Source organism: Saccostrea echinata, unplaced genomic scaffold (genome assembly GCF_033153115.1).
Source record: "Saccostrea echinata isolate AGI-Se365-2 ecotype Australia unplaced genomic scaffold, CSIRO_AGI_Sech_v1 ptg000016l, whole genome shotgun sequence".
NCBI classification, from domain to species: domain Eukaryota; kingdom Metazoa; phylum Mollusca; class Bivalvia; order Ostreida; family Ostreidae; genus Saccostrea; species Saccostrea echinata.
The window spans coordinates 18062501-18088427 of record NW_026889765.1 but is presented as its reverse complement, the minus strand read 5'-3'; the positions used below and the strand labels follow the sequence as shown (position 1 = coordinate 18088427).

Below are 25927 nucleotides of genomic sequence, written 5' to 3'. Positions count from 1 at the left end.
AGGGCATAAATTGTAAAATAAATGTAATACTAATGCAATGTATGCATTTGAAACACACTAGGTTTAATTTGAAAACTGAATTCCTTGTATATTATATGCCGTATTGAACAGATAAGATTACCAATCATTAATTTATATTAATTTGTTTATAGTATTTATAATATATAGTAAAACTTGGTTATAAAGAACTCGCTTATATGGAAATCTAGATTGTAAAAAATCTTTCCCGAATCCGTAGAAAACTTTTCTCAGTGTTTCTTATGGTGATATAAAGAACCTCGGTTATAAGGTCTCAGTGACTTCATTATAACCGAGTTGTACTGTATTAATATTATAAATTCATATACTTTATTCTATTATTTAAAATATTTTCCCTGTATTATTATTATATTATCAATTATAATCGAATACAAAATCGCCAATCGGTTAACTGCATCAAGATCCGACCCATTAACTGGTTAATCGAATCAAATATACACTGATACTTTTGGTTCTATTTTCTCAATTCACAAGGGAACTCAAAATGACGTTAGTTATATTCTGTATATAATGTTTAACCGGAACACACTATTTTTTTAAATTTCAAAATCATAAAAAATTTGTCAGATAAGATGTTAAAAATTTCATCCTGCATTGTCATCATCAGCATCATCATCATCAGAACTATCAATTTATTAATTAATCATTATTATTGAAAAATAGAATTTAATCCAGAAAGCAGTTACACACTCAACAATGCTTTTAATACTCTTCTGACATTATAATGATTCGTGTATTGATCAAAGAAATGTTGGACATACTGGGCACTGAAGCACTGCTTAAAGCAATTACAAGATTTAACAAACTGACAAGTATACCATATTGATCTCAGTCCGAAGAGCCTTCAATTATGTCCAAATTAACTTTATTAGAGTGTCTTTCCCCTAATTTATTATCGATTATAGTTTTTCTTGTCCAATAGCTATATACCTATACCTTAGACCTATACTGGGCACTTAGGGCCATTGAGCAGTAAGGGATATTTTTCGTGCCAGCATCTACTGCGACACGGGACCTCGGTTTATACGGTGTCTTCCGCAGTGGGATTCGAACCCACGACTCAAGGATTAACTCCTTACTTTGCAACTCTATTTAGCAAACGCTCTAACCAATGCGCCACGCGGGCGACTTAAAAGCAAGCAAGCAAGCAGTGTAATTAAATAATGCCAAAAATGGTATCAGCTGCATCACTGTTTTCGTCTATGTCAAATTCCTGTGACAAATTGTTTATTTTGTAGTATCATAGAACTCGTATACAACATTGGGTTAGCCCTTTCAGGATAACTGCAGTATTACTCTCAATAGAGTTTGGCAAAGATTTAGATCCCAGATAAGTAAATGACTTTAACTAAACAATTGCTGTCACGAAATTTATTACTTTGTCCTGCAAAAAAGTAGTACCACAGTTGTCGTGAAAAAGTTTAATGGAGCATGTAAACGTAAAACATATATTCTGATTATCTTTTTCAGGGATTCTGTTGAAATTCTCGGTCTACCGACATTTCACTTGGAACATGAAGCTCTCTTACTCCTAAATTGTGAAGTTATTGGTTTATGAAAAATCTTTCATTAATTTTACTTGTGGCCAAATGATGAGGTACGGTTTTCAACAGATGTAATAAGAAAATAAAGTGTAGTAATGAATTGAAAAGAATGGAGATATATATATATATATATATATATATATATATATATATATATATATATATATATATATATATATATATATATATATATATATATATATAGATTCCTCGCTCAAGGAATTTCTTAGAATTATTCTTCTATTGCAAACTCCTTACGTCGCGGGTTCGAATCCCACTGTGGGACGTGGAGACCGGTCCTTCGGATGAGACCGTATAAACCGAGGTCCCGTGTCGCAGTAGGTGCTGGCACGAAAAAGTTCTCCCTCACTGCTCAATGGCCCTAAGTGCCGAGTATAGGTCAAAATTTGTAGCTCTCGATCGGCAAGTGATGGCGTCTCCATATGAGTGAAAAATTCTCGAGAGGGACGTTAAACAATAAACAAACAAACAAACAAACAAAAATCTATTGCAAACTGGTTTTCCTGAACATCTACAATCATACGCATTTATAAAGTAACTATTAAATGGATCAATTATTGAATCATGTATTCGCGGTTTTGATAATACTGTTTGCAAAAAGAGAACTTTTTAATGCTGACATATACTTCTGTTTATGTCTGGCATCTTTACATAAATAAAATAAATAAATAAATAAATAATTAAAAAAAAAAAAAAAAAAAAAAAAAAAAAAAAAAGGTGACTTTTCCATTTATCATGATAATCAAATATATATTAAAATCATATTAAGAAAATTAATGGAGATTTACGTCTTTGGACCCTCAAAAGTTTGAAGGTTAAGCAACCTAAATAAAGAGCAGGATCACAAATAGTGAAACCTCAATACAAGCGTCTGTTTGCAAGCCCATGTTTCCCACAGAACCTTGAAGAAGAAATAATGAGAACTGTGATTTATATATGCGATGTGCATGATAGTTGGACTATTTTGTTTATAACTTTATATTTATTGTCATGGTATTTGAAGAAGTAAGAGAATCAAGCATTATAAAATTGTGAAATACCGTGAGCTTCTATGTACTGTATACTGCTGGGATGTATTGCTGTTTTTTTGAAAATTCTCTCCAAGAGTTTGACCTGTTGAACACCCGAGGGTGCCGTAATTGGGGAATTCTCCTGTCCGTCTTGGTTACAGGCGGTGGCTATGATCGCCCAAATCTTGTTGTTGTCACGGATAGCCTGCAAGGTTAAATAAGGAATATAAATAGCAATAGCAATATAAAGGTGTGTATGTATATTTTATTTGACAAGTAAATATTTTGAGGACATTTTACATTTATGTCTGACATCACCTTAACAACAGTGGCTCAGTAAGAAGAAAAGTATTAATTATCATTTTTTTCCCCAAAAATCTCCGTTAAATAGGACCTGTGCAGTTTTGGGAAAGAAAAATAGGGATTCTCAGGTATGTGCGACTGGGAAAGAAGAAACCTCCCAAAAATATTTACTCAAACTTTGGAATATTATTCAAAATACTTTTTTTTCTTGCTTAAAAGAAAGAAAAAAACTTAAGATGCGAGTTTTTTTCCAAATAGAACCTTAAATTTATCGTCAGTAATAAGATCTCAACAGAATATTTTTTTTATAGACATTCAAAATCCATTTTTACCCCTCAAAATTTAATGGGTATCTACTCATTGGAGATTCAAAGTACGAACATGACTAATTAACTATATATAGTAATGTCTGCTTTGATGATGCACTTGAATAATTATCAAATCATACACCTTCATTAATACGAATATATTTATTAATGACATGTCCTAGCTTTAAAAAACGTATTTTTTTCCGAATAATTTATTTGAATGAAACCCAAGTTTGAGGACTCGATCCCAATCAAATAACAAGCTTTTTGACGTTCGAAAAGTCAATTCAGGTTTGGTGTTATTTTAGTATATCTTTAAAATATAATTCGCAGTGTCTCTGACAAATAATCAAAATAATAGTATATAAAAAGCAAAAAATAAATCATTTTATTTTGTCAATGTTTTGTCAGAAGACTAAAATGTTAATTCGGTGATGTACATTTCTATAATACATCTAAGTATAACATGATACAATAGGCATGAGGATAATAAAGAATAATATTATAAATCGGAAATATAAGGGAAAGTTTCTATTTTTGTTTAATTATGGGGATAATATCCAGCTTGAAATGCGTGAAAATTCTTGCATAAAGCATAGTGGAATTACTTCAAAATATTCTCGGATTTCATATCATCCCATGTATACCAAAATGGACCCTGTTTTAAGGAACTACGTACATCACCAAGTCGTTTCAGAATCACGATCCCGCATCCCTCTCCTCTGGTATATCCATCAGCATTCTTAGAAAAAGTGTGGCATTTTCCAGTCTTTGAGGCCATTCTTGCTTTTGACAATACGATCGGCATTGTTGGGCCTAATAGGATATTGACTCCTCCACATATAGCCATTTCTACCTCTCCTTGAATAATAAAGAAAACAGAACTATGATAATAAATGAATCTAGCAAAAGCTATATTTACAAAATACACATAGATGTGTATGAAGGATAAATATAACAATTTTGCTTATCAAAACTATTTTAAACATATCTAAATATATCAAACCTACACATTTGATAAAATTAAACAAAGCATTTACCATTTTAAGCTTTTGTTAAAAGAATACAATGTAAATCTATCAAAGCTTTTTAAAAACAAAATTTGTTTACTGTACAGCAGGTTAAAATCGCGGTCGGAAAAGATCGCGATTTGTTCAACTTGCGGTCGTTTGAATTCGCGGAAAGGAAAAATTAATATACAAAAAAAATTTTCAGCACTGCAAATATTTTCCTTACGTTTTATGTCGATTCTGAACCCGAAAACGAAACACCATACTGATCCCGATTAGAAGACAAAATGTTGTACGATTTACAATATTAGCATTCAGATAATTATTTTCTTTCTTTCTCGTGTTTTCTTTCTTTTTTTTTTCTTTTTGTTAAATATTTTTGAAATATATATGAGTCTATACTCGAGTGATTTATTCAAGTGATTTCAAGTCGTATCCAAAACATTCATGTATAAAAAAAAAAAGAACACCTTTGGCAGGTGTTCGTTCATAAGTATGTTTTGAGTAGCGTACAGAGTAGTATTTACTGCAGTATGTTTAAATCCCTCTGAATCTAAATCAGTACCGATAATCAAAATGTTGAACTGTTAATAAAATTGAATTAATGTGTAACAGTGTTGTCTTTACTACGTAAGTGCCTTGATTAAAGATAATAAGACCGAGTGATAGGGACGGGCGAAATCTAGCAATACATGTTTTATAGATAATTAAATCGGACCTCTACTGGCATGGGTGGCAGTTATAGATGTTTTTATCAATTAAGCTTTAAAAAAAAAATCAACAACTACGTGTTAGTAGTTGATTCCGTTCACCCGCATAATTAGGAAGACAGCCTATATCTCGGTTATATTAATTACTGCTTTTATGCTTGCAAGGAAACACAAATGGAGTTAACGAATCTAATCACAGATATCGGTAATATTTCAACTTATCCTTATCAATTTTTGAAGAATTATTCACTGTATGTTGAATTCACGGAAATTTTATTTCCGCGAAAATAGCGAATACTAACTCCGCGATTTAATTTCCTGCTGTACAGTATATCAAAGCTTTATTTCATATGTGTATGGAAGCCATATCTAGCCAATGTTCATCAAAGCTATAATCAAATAAAATATGTCATCAGAGCTTTATTCAACAAGGTACGTCTTACAAATATATGTAAATGCTGAAAATGACTTGTTACCGGATTTGATGGCTTGTTCCGCTGTGTGAATCGCAACAAGGGAAGAAGAGCAAGCCGTATCCAGAGTAATTGCCGGACCGTGAAGGTTTAAAAAGTAGGCCACTCTGGCTGATATGATGCTCCTACTAAGTCCAGTCACCGAGTAATTGGTCATTTGCTTCAAATCATGTACGGCTACATCTTCATATTCGCCATTCATTACACCTACAGGAGAAAAAAATAGAAAATGAAAGATGTTCTAAGACTGAAGCTTATCTGCGAATTACTACAAAGTTGTAAGATAGATATATTTAATTTCATTTTTAAATGATTATCTCTTCAGGGACTAAAATTATATCATAAAATAGACATGTCAAAATCTTAAAGAGCAGGCAAGGCTGATAAATTTTCAACATTTTTAAAATGATTTGCAATCTTATGTTGATTTTATCTAGCAAAAAGAAACCCCATGCGATTCTTTTTCTATATTTGTATTTATTTGTGTAGTTTTGTGTATAAATATTTTCCAAAACATATTATAATTAAACAATTTTGGGACATAAGGTGGTTTCTCTTAGAAGTGATGAAAAAAATACTGAATAAGACAGGGGCCAAAATTGCGCGCTAAATAGTTATTAAAATTCATCCCAATATCGTGCAGAAATTTATTCCTTTCAAATGATGACGACAAGGGTTATTAAACAACCATTAAACATGTTCTTCTAAATGGCAGCTAGTGTAAATCAATCAAAGTAATAGCGAATACAAATATCCCAACGTGAACCTTATCTAATTTAGGTCAAGCCCTCCCAGGAGTTAGGTGTTAAAATGTTACATCTATACATGTTGATATCCAGGATTTTTTCTTCTCTATTTTTTTACCTAGAAAATCTTCAATTAAACGAGGCTCAAGTCAGTCAATTTATCAAAACGAGCATTCTGATTAAACGTAGACTCAAATTTGTTGTCTAAATAAGAAGTCCTTTTAAGGTTCATTTCTGTATAAGTACCAACCAGATAAAATAGATAAAATTCTTTACCCTAGAGTGAAAAAAGCTTTCTTTCTGCAACAAAATCTCCTGTTTCTAATCTAAATTAGAATGACTTTTCATGGTGAACATATGAAAACATAAAAAAAGAATGACTCAGGCTTACCTAAATACACTCCTGTGTCTGATTGATTAAAGTCTGACTTTGTAAATCCGCCATCTTCCATAGCTCTGTAGACACATTCCAGAACTATCTGTTGTTGGGGGTCCATTTTCTTCGCTTCATTCTCCCCAATTCCAAAAAATCTGTTATCCCATTCACTGATTCTGAAAGCATGGAACGAAGACATAAATGATTAAAATAAATTGGGTAAAAGGTTCTTGAGATGAAAAAAAAAAAAAAAAAAAAAAAACCGGAGCAAATAAGTATATTTGTGATAAATTTACATGTATCACCATAAAATGTGACTATGATAAAGGAGAAGTCAACGAACAAAGATCGATCTCATAAATTTCTTCTGGAAACACAGAGGAGGGATCGGACACCTAGGAGGAATAAGCATCAACTGTTGACCGGTCACACCCAACGTGAGTAATCTAAGTCAAAATTAGTATATGAACAATAATTTATCAATTGATATGAAGCAAATCAGTCAAAATATGACCTAACGATAGGTTGTATTTGAAAACGTGGTCAGTATAACCACTATAGAATTCGCAAAATTCTGATGTCAAACGAGATTGTTGAGAGCACTGCATGTAACATTAACTTTTTTGTCAGTAGCTTGCCTCAGTTCAGAAATTGATTGTACTCAGAGCAGCATGTATGTACCAAATCAGTTGGGACACACACTATATGCAGCAGTAATGGAATGTTACTGCATAAATAAGGAAAGCTGACGATTGAAATGCTGAAGTCGTCGCGTTTGTCATAAAGTCTATCTAAAAAAAAATAAATATTTTTATAAAAATAAATTATGCAAACGTTAGTCACTTTTAATATGCACTGATCAAATCTTTACAATACTATAATTAGAAATATAAAGTTTGCGGAAATTGAAAAAGATGACCTTACATATCCTTTAATTTTATATCAAATCAGAGAAACTCTCAGAGTATTATATAATCAGATATCCCCCATTTATCTTCACCAAGGTTTCCAAGGGTCCCTTGAGTTGATACAAGAATGAATATTGAAATTTCATTCAAGATTACAGCTTGATGTAAATGTATATCTTTAAATATACTTAGAAATCAAATGAGATTTTCTATATGATGGCAATATTTTCTGTTGCACATGAATTATTGATTTAAAACATAAAATGATCGCAATTTGAATAAGATTTAGCAAACAATAGCCATGTTAAAATCTATAGATATATTCTGAAAATTACCAAACATATAAACTAAGGTTACATATGAATTTATTATTCGGTTCACTTTTCATATCATAACGTTTTTTAGCATGCATAGTTTTGTTCATGTTAGTTCATCATTAATGTTGTTAATTTAAGGTAATGTAAAATACCTATATATGTTTGGATATCTAACAATGCTCCTGTTTTTCCAGATAATTTATTTTAAATAAGTTATTATTTATAAAAGACAAAATAATAACCTTTATGTGACATGTACTATTCATATCCAATGTTTGTCAATTTTATTTAGGAGTTTATGCTCCTAGTTTTACACATACCTAGTTTTATGTAACCCTGTTATGTATCTAGCTTTACCCAAACCACAGTTTGGCCTTTTTAGCCAATCAGCGTGGCTGCTCACCATCATGTGATCATTGTTTATTATTTTATTGAAAGGAGAAGCCACGCAAAATTTTCAACGCAAATTATCATTAATATTCACCTGCCTGGCCTTTATTTTTTAGATAACCCACCTTTTTTGGTGGACAGGCAGGTTGTGTTTTGTAGGTAATTGAGAAGTTGATTCTCATGTAATTTTATGCTATGTTTGTTGGGGGTCAGATTGCATAATACTTATTGAAGATACTCTTTGTTTGTCAATGTTTTCTAGTCTTTTTTGACCCCCATTATTTGTACAAGTTTTATATTCGTCATTTTTGATTAAATGACATTTTTTCAATTCAACACTGTGTTACTGGTTCTGCCTGTCAGGTCAAAAAACAAGCTTCGTCAACTCGGCAAGGTATTTAGACAATCAATGGAACATAAATAAGATTATATAGGTGTTTTCACATGTTGACACTGCGCCATTTACTGAAAAGTCTGGAAAGGTGACTGAATGGCATAGCACTGCCATACGTCACCTCTCAGTAAACTTTCTGTCAACTTTCAGTTAACTGAATAGCAAAACTTCATCCTGTGGTATATTTTTTTTCTTCAATTTTTGAAATTTTTTTATTGTGAATTCAAAATAAATGTTTTCTTAAATCAGAATTTTCAACCATTTTAAAACTAGATATAGGATCCCCCCCTTTTTTTGCATCCCATTCTGAAAGGTATTTATAAAACTGTACCTGTAAAATACATCTATACGATTAAAAAGGTCTATCCTCCAGTTTGAAGAAGTGACCTTTTCCGGAACCTGATGTACCAATTTTCCTTAATTTTTATTCTGTATAGGCCATGAAATACATTTAAATAACGTTCCCATTTGTACTGAGAAGTATGTTCTACATTTTGTTTAACGTTTTCTGTATGAGTTTTATGAATAGTTATTCCTTTGCAATTTCTGTTTTCCAAATTTAAGATATTCAAGTTTTGCGTAGTCACTAAAACAGTCACGTATACTCTATTCTTCTTATCTAGTTACCGAATATAAACTTTTCTGATATCTACATATTCTTTAATTTACTAGGAATTGAAACGCTCGAATTTATCCGCTTGGATACCTTGAATTTGTTCATATATAATTTTCAACTGAATTGCTCTAATAGTCCTATATTCCCATAATTTTGTATGCATCACTTCGAGCAAAACATTGCAAGAATAATAGATCATCTTTCTTTTTTACTGTCATGCAGCCGACTTAAATCTAAACAGGTTGCTAAGAAACTTATTATATTCTTTAAGTAATTTGTTGTACCAATCATTTTGCAGTTTCATTTGTTAGACTTTAGAATTTTACATATTAAGCTCTTATTTCCTTTCACTTTAAAATTGAAATGAAATATATGGAGATAACGAACAGTATTCAAGCTCAAAAGTGCATTAAACAATACAAAATAAGAGCAGAGCAAACACGGACCTCTAAACATCAGAGGTGGGATCAGGTGCCATGGAGGAGTGAGCATCCCCTGCCTACCGGTCACACCCGCCGTGTGCTCCTTGTTATCATCGGGAAATAACGGAAAATCCGTGGACAATTCAGTGTGTAAATAATGGCCTAACAATTAGTATGAAAAACGTCAGTCAGCATTTGACTCAATGATAAATTGTATTTGCTGACAAGGTCATTGTATCGACCATAGAGCTTACGAAATGATGACTTGAAACGAGACAGCTGATATTCTTGTTTCATCAACTTGTTTGTCAATAAATTATCTCGTGTTAGAAATTGTACATACGTATAGCGTGCTCTTGCGTATCGAATCAACTGAGAGATATATACCCCGTTTGCAGGTGATGAAGGTATATTGCTGCATAAGTAAGGGAAGTTGACGATTGAAAAGTTAAAGTCATCAGGTTTATCATAAAGCTTGGTTGTTAGATTACCATTAACGTCTTTTACAAGTAAAATATCCAAATATGAAACAGATGTGTTAGACTCTGTGGTATCTTTTACCTCAAGCTCACCAGGATATATCGTATCGAAATAAGAATGGAAATAGCCATTGTTAATTGACAATACATCGTCGATATATCTAAATGTCGAGTTGAAGGCCACAGCAAGTGTTTTCTTCTTTTCATGTAGAAGATTTTGGACAAATTCTGCTTCATATGAATACAAAAAAAAGGTCTGCTAATAACGGGGCGCAATTGGAACCCATGGGAATTCCACCAGATTGTTGGAAGACCTGGTCTCCAAACACCACATAGATATTGTCAATCAGAAACTCAAACATCTTTTTAATGTCAACTTCAGAGTACTTGTGTGTACAATCAGAATGTTTTTTAACAAAATAATTTTGCAAATGACCAATGACAAGGTAAGTAGATTTACAAGTTCTATTTTTATTGAAAAAGCAGCTGTCAATGATATCAAAAAGCCTGGACTTTAATTTATCGTGGGGAATGGTTGTGTATAAAGTAGAAAAGTCGTAAGTTTTTAAGCTGTTGATTTTGGTAAAATCTTGTGATTTCAAATTTTCACCACTTCTCAAATACATTGTTGCACAATACTCTTGAAGTTTCTCCTTCACCACTGTTAATATCTTAGTGAGGAGTAAAGAAAGAGGCTTGGTTAAACATTTACTGGAACCCGCTATGTATCTTTGTTTGTAAGGATTTTTATGAAGTTTCGGAATCCAATATAAATATGGTAAATTAAGTAATGAATTTAAAAGTTACTTAAGTCACATGTGAGTATACCGTCCCTTCTGATAGATCTTATTTTATCATATAAACTCTGCAATCATATAAAGTAGTCATATTACAGAGTTTATTTGATAAAATAAAATCTTTCAGAAAGGACAACACTCTGTGTTGAGATAAAACGCAAGGTGTTTTTTTTAAAAGAGAGAAATTATCAAACTCAGTTAATACTAGTATGATCAATAAGTTTATTCTATCTAACCTTTAAGTGAAAAAAAATTATACTATTTGTTCTCAAAACAGTGAAAACGTACAAAATTTATTGTAACATCACGTGGATTATGCTATTTATTTTCACGTCTGTAATTACATGTAGATTAATGGTTAAACAGCAATATGTCTTTAATTTTTTAGATTTTAAATTTAGTAATCACATGTACATGTACTTTATTTTTATGGCGGCCCATATCCTCGTCAGTTTCAGATTTACTTTCGCTACAGTTAACTTTTCACATTTCCAATATTTTAAAATGTTCGTCTATCAAGATCCCCAAGTCACTGAATATTTGTTTCATACTTATATTTGCCGCAATAACTTGATCTGCAAGATTTGTTCCCCTTTTACCATTGGATCTGCATAAATTGTGGCAGCGAGAGGTTTCGCATGCAGTTTATAATATGGAAAAAAGTGAAGTTAACAAACTGTGAAAAATTTCATAAATCTTATAAATAATAAGAAACGTGACAAATTGGACCTCTCTCTCTCTCATGCATACCTGAGGAAATTCGAACTATATTAGAGACATTCATTCCATTATCTGAAAGAGATATATGATATACAGACAAAAAAATTGACACATCCCAACTGTACTATGGATGGTCAAAAAGTTTGCGATCTCGATTTCCACCATCGTTTAGCATCAGAGTTCAATATATGATATATATATATATATATATATATATATATATATATAACTCTGATTTAAGGACTAGGGAGACCAGACCATTATATATGGCTTAAGGAGACAATATACAGATTTTTTAAATTTGCTTTTTTCTAAAAAGAAATACCAGATCAAAGATCTATAGAACACCATTTAGTCGACTCTTGCTTTATTTTTTCATAATAAATGCCTCCTAAGAATATATGAAAAAAATGGTCTCCTTAATATTTTATGTTTCTCTCATATGACTTAAGGAGACCAGTGTATATTTTTTATAAATATAACTTGTGGTTTAAGTAGACCATTTTTCTTTCATAGTAATTTCACTTATTATGCATTAATTAACATATTGTTTCCAACCAGAATAGTTGCGGATGGTCATTAGTCAAGGTCAGCAGAAAGATATTTGTGCTAATGTGACTCAACATGATCAGTACAAAATTTTGAATTAAACTAAAGTCATTGCACAAGTGACTTAAATAGAGAGTAGTTGCCCCCGTGGCGCAGTGGTTAGAGCGTCTACTCTAGAGTAGCGAAGTAAGGAGTTGATCCTTATGTCGCAAGTTCAAATCCCACTGTGGGATGGGGAGACCGGTCCTTCAGATGAGACCATATAAATCGAAGTCCTGTGTCGCAGTAGGTGCTGGCACGAAAAAAATCCCTCGATGCTCAATGGCCGTAAGTGCCGAGTATAGGACAAAATTTGCAGATCTCCACCGCCATGTGGTGGTGTCTCCATATGAGTGAAAAAATCTCGAGAGGAATGTTAAACAACATACAATCAATCAATATATAGAGAGTATAAGCCCAGAGTAGCTTGTTCTGATATCCACATTAAACTCTCAATGCTGTCGCCCACGTGGTGCAGTGGAAAGAGCCTCTGCTCTAGAGTCGTGGAGTTAGTTGATCCTTTTGTCACATGTTTGAATCCCACTGTGGGACGTAGAGACCGGTGCTTCATACAAACAGAGGTCCAGTGTCGCAGTAGATGCTGGCATGAAAAAGATCCCTCACTGCCCATTGGCCATGAGTGCCGAGCATAGGTCATTTGCAGCTCTCCATCGGCAAGTGTTGGCATCTCCATATGAGTGAAAAATTCTCCAGAGGGACATTAAACAACAAACAAACTCTCAATGCCCAAAACAGTTTAACCTAAAAGTGAATGCAGACATAGATTATTCTTTAGACCAAGTATAGTATACTCCATATTGTTTTGTTGAGGACACAAAGTTCACAGTGGACATCAAGTAGTTTTTCCTGCTATTTATACCCAGCTTCGTCACCGAGTGCATTCGCTTTCCAACTAATTGAAGTTCTGACCTATGCCTACATTTGTTTAAATTCTTTGTGATTTAAGAATACATTTGACCAGTTGAAACCAAGAGTACATGTACTACATAAAATTTCAAGGTTGTGATTAAGATTCAGTAAAAGTTATGCCCCATCCAGTATAGCAATATGTGGATGCCATGTTCAATATACATATTTGCTATCATTAAACTTGCAGAGACCATGAATCATAATAATTCAAATGCTTAAAAATCATTTTATTTTTACTGCTAGTCAAAATACAGTCACTCAAGCATATCCTTTGTTAATTTGAAAAAAAAAATATGATAGTTTAACATTTATTATTAATACCATACCAAAGCACAAGATAGTCCACTTCTTACATAATCCAATGATTCATGCTGTGATTTTACCTATTTAGATGTTTCTTATTTACAGTTCAGTATACATGATATACCAGTACAATGTGACACTAACCTAGTATCAGTTAAATGGATCATTACTATTCTGTTTTTAAGAAGTTTGCAGGGTAAAAAGTATAATAAAATAAAAATGTTGATACATTTATTGATTGCATATGCTAAAAACTTTTATAAAATATCAAACATTGTATCATAACAGCTTTTACAAATTAATTCAATACATTCAAAGGTACAAAAATCAAATTATTTTCATCCACAGTTTTATCATATTCAGTTGAACAACAGCTACATCTATTATATAAAATGTATGGTAGTTGGCACTGATGGTATATATATCCTGAGCAAAGAAAAAACATACCTAATCAAAGAATACAAAGCTCACTTCTATAAATGTTATCTACTAGTAAGGCAAAGTCTCACTCAACAAACACTCTGGTAATGTATATCACCTGGATCCAAAATCTATGCAAGTTGGTCTGGGTTAGATTAAACTGCTCAATAACCCTGAAAATGTATGTTACATCCAGCATCAGAAGCAGGATATATCATCTATGTTTACTGATCACCAAAGAGTATATTGTTACTTTGAATGAACCTTCTCTAAAAAAACTGGTCATTAATCCAGAAAATCTAAGTCAAATCAAGGATTGGTACCCTGAAACATTTACATGTACATACATCATCTTTGCAGGTTTGTTCAACATAGAGTTTATAATTACATGAGAATAGGACTGCTCAAAACACTTAATCTTGTGAAATCCCCCATGTGGTGCAAAGGATAGAGTTTGTAATTTAGAGTCGCGAGTAAGGATTTAATCCTTAAGTCTCAGGTTCAAATCCACTGGGGATGTGGGGACCAGTCCTTCAGATAATACCATATAAACCGAGGTCCCGCCTAGCAGTTGATGTGGGCACAAAAAAGATCCCTTACTGCTCAAGGCCCTGAGTGCAAAGTATAGGTCAAATTTTGCAGCTCTCCACCAGCAAGTAGTGACATCTCCATATGGATGAAAAATTCTTGAGAGGGATGTTAAACAACAAACAAACAAAAACAAAAAAAAACACATGAGGAAAATGTAGATCAGGTCAAGCATCTGAAGTAAATCTGTTAATGTGCTTTAATCCATGCAAGTTTGTCCAGGTAGAGCTTAGGAATGAACCTTGCTCCTTAAATTTTAACTGGGATACAATGCTAGGTATATAGTAAGAACTCATCTAGACTGTCCAGAAAAGCTAAAAAATATTTAGCAATTTCTTACTTCTTACTTGCATGATTTAAAAAAAACTGCAATCTAACATTATTTCAAAAAAACTTTCAACACATTTTCTAATTTTCAACAAATTCAATGCACTATGAGAGGATTTATCATTTCTTAACCACATACACTGTACTTGAAGTGCAATATACATGCATTATACTGTATGTTAAATCTTTACAGTTTTCTTCAAGTACTCTTATAGTATATGAAATATGAAGATTACCAACAGTGATCAAGCTTTAAAGTCCATTGAAACAATACAAAATTAGAGCAGAGCAAACACAGACCTCTAAAAACACCAGGTGCAATGGAGGAGAAAGCATTTCCTGCCATGTGCTCCTTGACATGATTGGGCAAATGGAAAAATCCACAAACAATTCAGTGTAAACAATTTCGATGAAAAACATTAGTCAACATTCAACTTAATGATCGATTGAATTTGCTGTAACAATTAATTTACACGTAAGTGTACACACATGTATGTATACTAGATAAATTATTTCACAACATCCAAAATTGGACAATAATAGTTTCTAATCTAGCTAGACAACAGGAAATTTTCATTATTACTTAAATTACATGAAACTATTGAAGTCTGTGAGCTACAAATTATATCTAAAAATTATACACATTTTAACAAGTGTTAACAGTTTAGTGTATTTATTATACACAAATGATGACTTAGTAAGACATACTAGTAAAGTCCACAGATTGACTTCCAGATTTCAGCTCAAAGGCTTGAAGATTTTTAGTGGCTCTTTCATCATTTTTTTTTCACTGAATATTTTCATTTTTATTTTCAAGACGCTGTTTTTGTTGAGGTCTTTTAGCAGTTTGATGCAATCCAAGAACTCCAAGGGCAATTTAAGAACTCCTGAATTTCTTTCTTACCTGGAAAAAATAAAAATTTAAAAGTTTAAAATATATTCAACTTACATGAAGAAAACTAGTAAAACTAGTGATAATATAATAGACCTTTCAGATGTTCCAAAGCAGCTACATGTATCTAATTAAAAAATATAAAGTTTGAAGTATTTAGAGTCACCTGTATTCTGAACAAGGGATATGTGTATTCAACAGACAGATGAATGAATAGACTGATCACTATAGAGCACCTTAGTCTTTTTTCAATAATCTTTATATTAGTGAAAATCAAATAGGAACTAGAGTGTTTCAAGGAATGTATATGTCACCTGCTAGGTATCGTCATTAAAGAGGTAAATAAATCTAAGAGTGGTCAGCTATTAATTTAATATTAGCATGGAGGTTCATGCATTTGCCTGCAAGGAAAAAAAAGGATCCAAAAGTAAAAGACTGGGATAGAATCTGGCAATCAAAGAAAATATGGTTCCCCAGTCCTCAAATGAATAATTAAATTGAAATTATGATGAATAACTATTTATCATTTTATTAATACACATGTAGGTGCTTCCAACAATCCTCGGAGGAAAGGAATTTCAGACTTTCTTTACTTTAATTGTCACTTTGTCAGTCAACACGACTCATTGTGGAATACTGATCCCAATGTATTTTCATAGTCTTTAAATATAAGTTTGTGTGGTAACTGAATTTCATACAGTTTCAAAGTATAGTATCATGAGCTCAAAAACATATATAAATGCTAATTATCAAAACCCTGCCTCTCAAAATTTTGGAGATATAAGGTGTGACAGACGGACAGACAGACACCAGGTAAAGTGATCTCTAAGTGTCGTTCTGCTCTGCAGTTGACACAAAAATGAAAGTTAGTCAATTTTTGACCATGTATATCACTTCAGTGATGAAAGGAATGCTGAAGTGGTAAGTCTATCCTAATTATTTGAAAATACGGCAACCCCATTGGTCAGAATATAATACATATGCTGTCTAGCCTTAATTTCATTGGCATAAAGCAGCACAAAACACGATTTGATTGGATGGTGCAACTTGTTTTTCTAGGGGGCGCTGTTGCAACCCTGGAAAAGAAAACAGGACTGGGGCTTGCCCCTAGGGGGCACTTACTGACCGGAAGTAAACAAACAACAGAAATAGCAATACACTAGAAATATGTCCATAGGACATGTATGCCCGCCGAGTATATAGTAATGCAACATGAAATTTTGTGTTAGTGTATGAAGTTTGATGAGAATATCTTGAAAAGTTTCTTTAAAATTGAAATTGAAATCTAAAAAAAATGGATATAGATGATAAATTCTCACCAAATTATGTATAGATGCATAACCTTAGATTTCAATATTTTAAATGGTTTTAAAACCATGCAAAATGCAAATTGAAGGAAAGTGAGGTCAAGGTCACAGGAAAAGTCAAAAGTTTTTGAAATAGTTGAATACTAGGTCTTACTTATTATATATGTATCAGCATATTAAGTTTGATAAAAAATATCTTGAATGATTTCTTTAAAACTGAGCTAGTCACAAGCGTGGCACCATGGTCGCGAAGTAAGGAGTTGATCCTTGTGTCACAGTAGGTGCTGGCATGAAAAAGACCCCTCACTGCTCAATGGCAATGAGTGCAGAGTATAGGACAGAATTTGCAGCTTTCCACTGGCAAGTGGTGGCATCTCCATATGAGTGTAAAATTCTTGAGAGGGACTGCAGATTACCTGTAATGATTGACCAAAATCCCTACTAGGCTTTAAACTCTTCATTCTTGACCTGTATTTCATCAAATGAGATTTTTATGCGCCCGGATCGATAGATCGGGGGCGCATATTGTTTTTGTCCTGTCTGTCTGTTTGTCTGTCTGTTGTCAACTTTAACCTTCACCATAACTTTTGAACCATGAGAGAGAGAGACTTCATATTTGGTATGCATACTCCACTCATTAAGTTCTTTCAAATGACACGAAGGTCAATGACCTTGTGACCTTGACTGTGACCTATATGCTAAAAATAGCTTTTTCGAACTTTGTTGCCGCCGGGTGCATAGTGTTTCACAAACACATCTTGTTCCAGTTAATTAAGGTAAAATTACTAATTGTTAAAACTGTAAATGATTTTTTTTTTTTTACCTGAGCCAGATTTTTACTTTTCATAAAAGTGTCTGTATTTGACTGTTGGTTCCACCTATCTCAAGGAAATGATCTGTAACAGTAAATGTTAGAAATCATAATCTGTTCTCTATCTACTATAATCATGAGAAAAGGTGTTGAAAATTAACAGATGGAGATAAAATCAGCAGTCATATTAAAGGCTTTTTTCAATAATCAATTTATTAGTGAAAATCATAAAAGTATTAGGCAAAAAGGAAAAATAAATGTTGTCATTAATTAACCTTGCATATCTCTACAATTTTCTGATAAGAAAATTATACCCGATAGATGCAATATAATCACTCTTTGTCTGCCCCTAAATTAAATTATGAAATTTTGATAGATTTTGATCTAGTAAGCAATTATTTAAAACAAGGTTCTTTTAGAGGTGCCTAGGGTTGAAATTCATAAAAAAAAACCCTACAAAAAACATGAAAACCTATTTCTATCATACTGGTTTATATTTATTACAAATGTCCTCATAGTCAGCATAGCCCAGAGCGATAGACCGCAGACTCTTACCATGAACATTTTTAGTGTCCTGGTTCGAAACCATTTGTTGGCACATTTTTATTTTTTCAAACTTTTTACCTGTATAAACACTAAAGAACGAGTGCACTTATGGCCCCGGTAAAATGTGAAAAAATGAAGAATTAAATTAAGCATAATTTTCCATCTCAGATCATTAATTGATATCTAAACCACAAGATTCAACAAATTTTATCGCTGAAATTCATGAATATACAAAGAGCAAAGCCATACAATGTGGTAGGGGGTCAGCCAATATTTGTGATTTTCTATAGTAAATCGAGGACGGTCATTCATTTCAAAGCTTTTGTTTATTGTCAGCCTAACATTGTACAAACTTGTGCGATTGACAAAAAACGCATTATACATTTATAAAACTTGTGTGAAAGTAGGAAATTTGTACATGATTAGGCTTGTACTTTAAATATTAAAAATGTATGAAAAGTTCAATGTTTTTCCTATAACAAGCAAGAGCTATTTACCTGTATGACCTATGTTGAACCCACCCGTGGAATATATTTTTTAAAATACTGGTAGTCACGTGAGTTCTACCCAGGTAAACATTCCTCAAAGATGCTCACTGTAAAACATAGCCACGTTTTGTATCATTATATCGAAGTCAAGCCGCATAGAGAAGTTTGTATGTATTTGGTTTTAGGAACACGGGATGGTTAGGAGAGTTTAGTGTCGTTAAAATGTCATCATAAATAAAAGTGTCAAACATTTTTAACATTCATGCAAGACAATGGTACTGGTATTGAAAGCCACCTAAATACACTTTTTTCATTTTAAAATTTAAAGGAACTAATGTTAATACTTATTGTATTATTTCAAATGCAAGCATGCAAATTTCTTAGTTTGATCACTATGGATACAGGTATCTATACAACTTCATTCGATTTTTTTCTCAGGTAAAATAGCACAAGAAGTATCATTCAGCAAACGTGCCTGTCAATGATCCACCATCAGATTGTTCAAGTGTCTGATTTAAATGTCTCCTCCCCTTGATTTAAATAAACGAAACTCAAAATAGGTTCGGTACGACTTTTCCGGATTTGGGGTATCTATAGGCATTTAAAAAACTTCATTTGTTTCAAATCCATGCTGATTTAGGTGATGTTTTAATGTGATTTTAATTAGAAATGTCCACTTGTGTTTAACTATTACCAAAAGAGAACAATTTGGTAATACATTCTAAAGTAATACGGCACTGAAAAAGGGCCCATTAAGCATTGCTTAAGTGCACTTGTCCTTTGATTATTTAATACAGGCTTTTGCATTTTACTTAATATATTTTCTTCCTTAAATGTTTGGTGTTGATATAAAAGACATCTGTGGAAATGCAGATCATAAATTCTCTTTAACTAAACGCAATCAACCGGAACTAAACCTCATTGTAAGCACACTTTGTTCGAGGACATGAATCATTCACTTTGTGTTACTCGATACTGCAGGTGTCACGAAAAAAAATCATGCCGAGCAATAATTGCTGTGTTTGCCTTTCAAGAACATAATGACGTGTAATAGTACTGTTGTGTCAGTGGGAGAGGTACTGTTCTATGCAGAGTAGATGCAGTTCATTCCTTGGGAAAAATGTGTGCATTGGCGATATGTTATGCTAAAAATGCATGAGGGTTTTCAGATTAGAAAAGAATGTGGTAAGGTCAGTTAAGGTTTTATGTCCCGTTGCCATTACTCAGTCAGACATCAAGAATGACCTTCAAACAAAGGATGTATCATTCTGTAAATACTGAGGTAGGATCACATGAACACACAGTTGAGTAGAATGAAATATATCGAGATAACAATCAGTATTCAAGCTCAAAAGCCCATCAAAAAATACAAAATAGGAGCAGAGCAAACACGGACCTCCAAAACATCAGAGGTGGGATCAGGTGCCATGGAGGAGTGAGCATCCCCTGCAGACCAGTTACACCCGCTGTGTGCTCCTTGTCACGACTGGGAAACAATGGAAAAATCCATACACAATTCAGTGTGTAAATAATGGCCTAACAATAAGTATGAAAAACGTCAGTCAGCATTTTACTTAATGATAAATTGTATTTGCTGACAAGGTCATTGTATCGACCATAGAACTTACAAAATGATGACTTTAAACAAGACTGCTGATATTCTTGTTTCAGCAATTTGTTTGTCAATAACTTACCTCGTTTTAAAAATTGTTCATACATAGAGGATGCTCTTGCGTATCGAATCAACTGAGAGATATAAACCCCGTATGCAGGTGATGAAGGTATACTGCTGAATAAGTAAGGGAAGTTGACGATTGATAAGTTAAAGTCATCACGTTTATCATAAAGCTTGGTTGTTAGATTACCATTAATGTAGAACTAAAGCAATACATGAGAAACAAGAAACTACACACATGTGACCTAAAGTCAGTGACCGGAACATATATCGATAAGCTTTTTCTAAAGACTGAAACCAATATTGGTCCTATAGGTCATCTCATATTTTTAACTAGAAGTGTTCCTTTGATATACTATATTTTACATAATTTCTATAGACTTACTATACCCTGAAAAAAAAAGGAAAACAGGAACTACCTGTTTAAATGACCCCGACCACCAAGGTTAATCTAAAGTTTGTCCCTGCCTACCTGAAAAACAGACTGCCTCGGGCAGTCAGTAATTTCCAACTCTGGTTATGAGATGCTAAATGTTTAATACTTACAATTAAATGCTTATATTTACATTTTTAAATTCATGATAGATTGAGAAAGTCGATAAAATCATTTCTATATTATGTCTGTATATTGTATAGGGGGAAAATAACTCGCGGTGTTAATATTCGCTATATTCACGGTGTGAATAAATCCGTGAATTCAAGAAACAGTGAATAAGTTTTCAATAACCTACATGTTATATTTGGAAATTTGATAATAGACTACGATAGGTAAATATACGTGCAGTGCATGGTCATTTCAGTAATTACGAATCGTACTTGTCATTCAATTATTTTAATTATCACGCTTGACATTAATTTAGATCACTCAGCAGATAATAACCTGTATTTGTAAAAAAAAAAAAAAACTGTTTTAATAGCCAACGCTACATGTTTTATCAATCAAAACACTAGGGTCATGGGTTTTGAATAACCGTACATAACTATGTTACGATGTGTATTTGTTACCTGCATTATCATGTTTTTATCGACATTTTGGTTTTAAAAAATCATTCAAATAACTATCGAACTTGCTGATGTATATATAAATCTACCGTGTTGTTCGTGAAGTGAATACATAACGCTGATTAATGCCTTCTAGCTATGCTATGGATTAAACGGATATAGACATTGAAGGGAGGTGCGTGTAACCTTTATTATATACTGATTCCACGAATTCAACAAACCGCGATCGTGTCAGAGGAGAGAAAAACATGAAAATTACAACCCCTGAAATTAATCCCCTATACAGTACTTCAACCGAGAAATTAGTTGAGACTGGTTCCAGAAAAGAAGCTGAAAATGTTCAATAGTTTACAGACAATACTTGACACATGATGACTGAACAAAACAGATAGCAATAAGTAATTTAAATGACTCAGGTGAATTATAACCTGTTCAATCTTAGATCCATCTTTTTTCTAATACGAAGGTTGATCCAAAAGTTCATGGAATTTAATTATTTCTAAAATTTTATTGTGATTTGATGAAAGCAAACAATAGGAATATTTATAATATAGAGTCATTATGCAACAATACTGGAAAATTTCACCACATTCCAATTACCAATAAGGTCACATGAGCTTTCTGAACACTGATAGTTGTAAAATCTGGGGGAGACTTCGACGTAACGTCAAGTTAAGTATGTCATGTCATGTTATAGGAGCATCTCACCCTTAGCTCATGTTCAATTCAACTAAGTAATTCTACAGAATATTCTGCCTTTTTCTCCTTTTTTCTCTCAAGAAAAGCCTGGGTATCCTCTCACACCAATCGACTTATCTTTATATTACACTCATATTTCTAAAATACTCCCCATCTTTCCATATGATGTTCCAATTTCAGTAGCAAAGTCCAGCACAGTACGTCAGCGGTCAACATCCATCAACGCTTAATTTGTCTATGAGAAAAACAGACCCTCCAAAAGCAGCCACACCTTTAATCAACCTCATGGAAGTTCTATTGTTCTTAAATTTCTCACGCCACTGGAAAATTAGTTGCTATATGCATTTTTCTCCAGCCTGTATCAGTAGTATACCCCTTTAAGTCAGAGTGTTCCTAAGACTTTTAACAAAACTTATAACTTGACTGAAATGTGACATTCTCTAACAATTAATAGATGAACAAGAAATCATCAACTAATAATCTAAATATCAAGTTAAATCAGTAAAACTCTCACAGACAGGTATATTAGTGGTCAAGCAATCGTAATAATGACAAAATTCTCATTTTATTTGCCACTTAGTGCAGGTTTTTTCTTATTTCACGTATTAAGAATTAAAATGATAATGAACGAATAAATGTCTCCCCTGCATTTTAAAACATCCTTTGCTATGGCAACTGCCATAGAGTTACTATCGTTAATATTTAAAATATTTTTTTATTTAAAAAATTCAACAAGTGTCTATATTCTTATTTGTAATTTTCAACCACTTTCACTAATAAATAAATAAAATAAGAAGAAATTCCATGAACTTTCGGATCAATCCTCGTACATGTCAGTCATTAAATTTATATAATATACCGTATGCATAATGGAGACCAAATGTATTATTACTGCATTAAGGAGACCAACCACTATCCATATGTAAATCAGTATTCAACCACTTTCACTAATAAATAAATAAAATAAGAAGAAATTCCATGAACTTTCGGATCAATCCTCGTACATGTCAGTCATTAAATTTATATAATATAGTCTGCATAAGGGAGACCAAATGTATTCTTACTGCATTAAGGAGACCAACTACTCTCCACATGTAAATCAGTATTCAACCGCTTTCACTAATAAATTAAAAAAAATATGAAGAAATTAGTGATGAGACATCGGTTAATTTTCATAATCGATAATCGGTTGGAATCAGTTACTGCTTCTGATGCGATTTCACCGATTATAATCGGATTTCTTCATAGTTTTGTATACAAAAAGCAGACTATTACAATAATTTCATTTATTATATACCCAAGTGTGTATCACTCAATTCTACTGTAGATTTCGTACAATTACGTGACGGTGTGATCCGACTTTCTGGATCACCACACTGTGGTTTTCTGAATCCATATCACCCCTCTCTGAAATTGATGACGTAGTACACAGAAACATGACATTATTTTTCATGTGCATCAAAAAGTTCCTTGACAAAATGGTTTGTTTAATGGAAAAATCTTATATAATTAATCTCAAAAGTTTATTTTAACTATATTTTGCTAGTTGTAAAGGGGGTATATAATAAATTTATCATTATAACAGTAACTTGATCCGAAGAGCCGTATCACGTCTCGTTGACAGGCGCGGATCATCAGATCAAACTCGACGCTTCGCGTCTCGTTTGATCTGATGATCCGCGCCTGTCAACTCGATGTGATACGACTCTTCGGATCAAGTTACTGTTATAATAATGTATATTTATTTCTTTAACATGAATATATAAAATACATAATATATTATTTTCTTTGTTGTTTTGCTTCTTTTACACTTTCTAGACCTAAAAATATTTACAGTGGACACCCAACATGGCTGCCTAGTGGCAGAAAACGAACTTCAAAAAGTTGTGGGGGGAATTGATCACTCTTTATATTTAAGGTGAATGTTGACTAAGTTGCATATTTTATATCTCAAATAAAAGATACAATTAATATTTTTTGAATAAAAAGAATCAGCTGATTGATCAAACCAAAGAGCAAACACAGATTTGGCAGAAAAAATAATTCACCCGGGGGTAAATTGAATGGGTCGGTCGGGTTATTACAGGAAACAAAAATAATTCTTTTTAAGCCCTATATATGCATCTTCGGTTCTTAATCACCTCTGCTTCATGCTAGTTGGCTAGTATCAGATGCAGATGCCATTTTCTTTCATTAAGAAGAAATAAATTTTAAACCAGAAATGGATAATTCCGGAATGTATTGTATTAGAAGTATGTTTCCGATGATCGATTATGAAAAACTATAATCGATCATTGGAATCGGTAGCATTTTTTGTCGACAATCAATGTTTTCTGATTATCGGTACAACACTAGAAGAAATTCCACGAACTTTTGGATCAACCCTCGTACATGTCAGTCATTAAATTTATATAATATACAGTATGCATAAGGGAGACCAAATGTATTATTACTGCATTAAGGAGACCAACTACTATCCACATGTAAATCAGTATTCAACCACTTTCACTAATAAATAAATAAAATATGAAGAAATTCCACGAACTTTTGGATCAACCCTCGTACATGTCAGTCATTAAATTTATATAATATACAGTCTGCATAAGGGAGACCAAATGTATTATTACTGCATTAAGGAGACCAGCTACTCTCCACATGTAAATCAGTATTCAAAACTTGAGATTTTAATACTCTAATAATTTACATGTTTAGTTACATGAACTAAATCTATTTACCTTTGTCATAACGCAAGAACTGTTTTACATTCAGCCAACTTTCACATTACACATGCATACAGTGTATGCCATGCATTAGGAAGACCAGATGCATTATTTCAACATTAAAGAAACAAACTACAATGGAACAATTAGACAGTATTCCAAAATGTTCATTCCAATACCATAGTAATTTCCCTTAATTTGTTTGTATTTAGATGACTTAAATCAATTTATCTCAGCCAGAATTGGAACAAAAAAGCTAATCATTAAAGTGGCCAAACACATGAACAGACAGATGGACATGATGATTCCTATGCTTATATATACCCAAAGTTGCCAAAGTAGAGCAGATGCAGTGGTTAGAGCGTCTACTCTAGAGTCGCGGAGAAAGAAGCTGATCCTTACATCGCGAGTTTGAATCCCACTGTGGGACGTGGAGACCCGTTCTTCAGATGAGACAGAGGTATTAACCGAGGTCCCATGTCACAGTAGGTGCTGGCTCGATAAAGATCCCTCAATGCTCAATGGCTGTAAGTGCTGAGTATAGGACAAAAATTTGCAGCTCTCCACCGACAAGTGGTGGTGTCTCCATATGAGTGAAAAATTCTCAAGAGGGACGTTAAACAACAAACACTATACACCCAAAACTTTGTTTGCAGAAGATTTTGTGATACATGCTTTACAAGTATACATATTGTTCATAAGGGAATAAAAATGCTATAATATATCATTAAGGAAAGCAACTGAAATTAAATGTGCACTTCTAATTGAACTAAACAAAATTACCCTTTGTCAGAATGTAGATTTATAAACAGGAAGGCTGTTTTTCTTCATTTTTTCCATGTCAGATTCAGACTGTTCTTGAAAAAATTCTGGCATACACCCTGTAAAAGTGAACAGTGCAGATAATAAAGAGCTTCTAAATAAACTGCATAATATTTAAATGATCCACTTAAAAGGGATAACAAATGCTTTTAACTCCATCAAGGAGACCAACTGATATCCATATATATATAAATCAGTACATGTATTTTAATTGTGATATTTTAAT

The 25927-nt window shown here is 32.8% G+C and overlaps 1 protein-coding gene and 1 long non-coding RNA gene across 3 annotated transcripts in view; both read right to left on the bottom strand.

The window, feature by feature from the left end:
- The window catches only part of LOC133188200 (mycocerosic acid synthase-like), a 53929-nt gene that overhangs the window by 8999 nt on the left and 19003 nt on the right, over positions 1-25927 (bottom strand). The window contains exons 2-5 of the mRNA XM_061323580.1: positions 6556-6716; positions 5422-5625; positions 3905-4086; positions 2645-2819 (exon numbers count right to left, since the gene is read on the bottom strand). Coding sequence (XP_061179564.1) covers positions 2645-2819; positions 3905-4086; positions 5422-5625; positions 6556-6716 — 722 coding nt within the window. The remainder of the gene's footprint in view (positions 1-2644; positions 2820-3904; positions 4087-5421; positions 5626-6555; positions 6717-25927) is intronic.
- Positions 15276-25927, bottom strand: part of LOC133188529 (uncharacterized) — a 20237-nt gene continuing 9585 nt past the window's right edge. The window contains exons 4-6 of one of the 2 annotated variants that reach the window (XR_009721301.1): positions 25663-25760; positions 17762-17834; positions 15276-15643 (exon numbers count right to left, since the gene is read on the bottom strand). This is a non-coding gene — a long non-coding RNA (uncharacterized LOC133188529). The remainder of the gene's footprint in view (positions 15644-17761; positions 17835-25662; positions 25761-25927) is intronic. The other variant, XR_009721300.1, reaches the window with a different exon arrangement.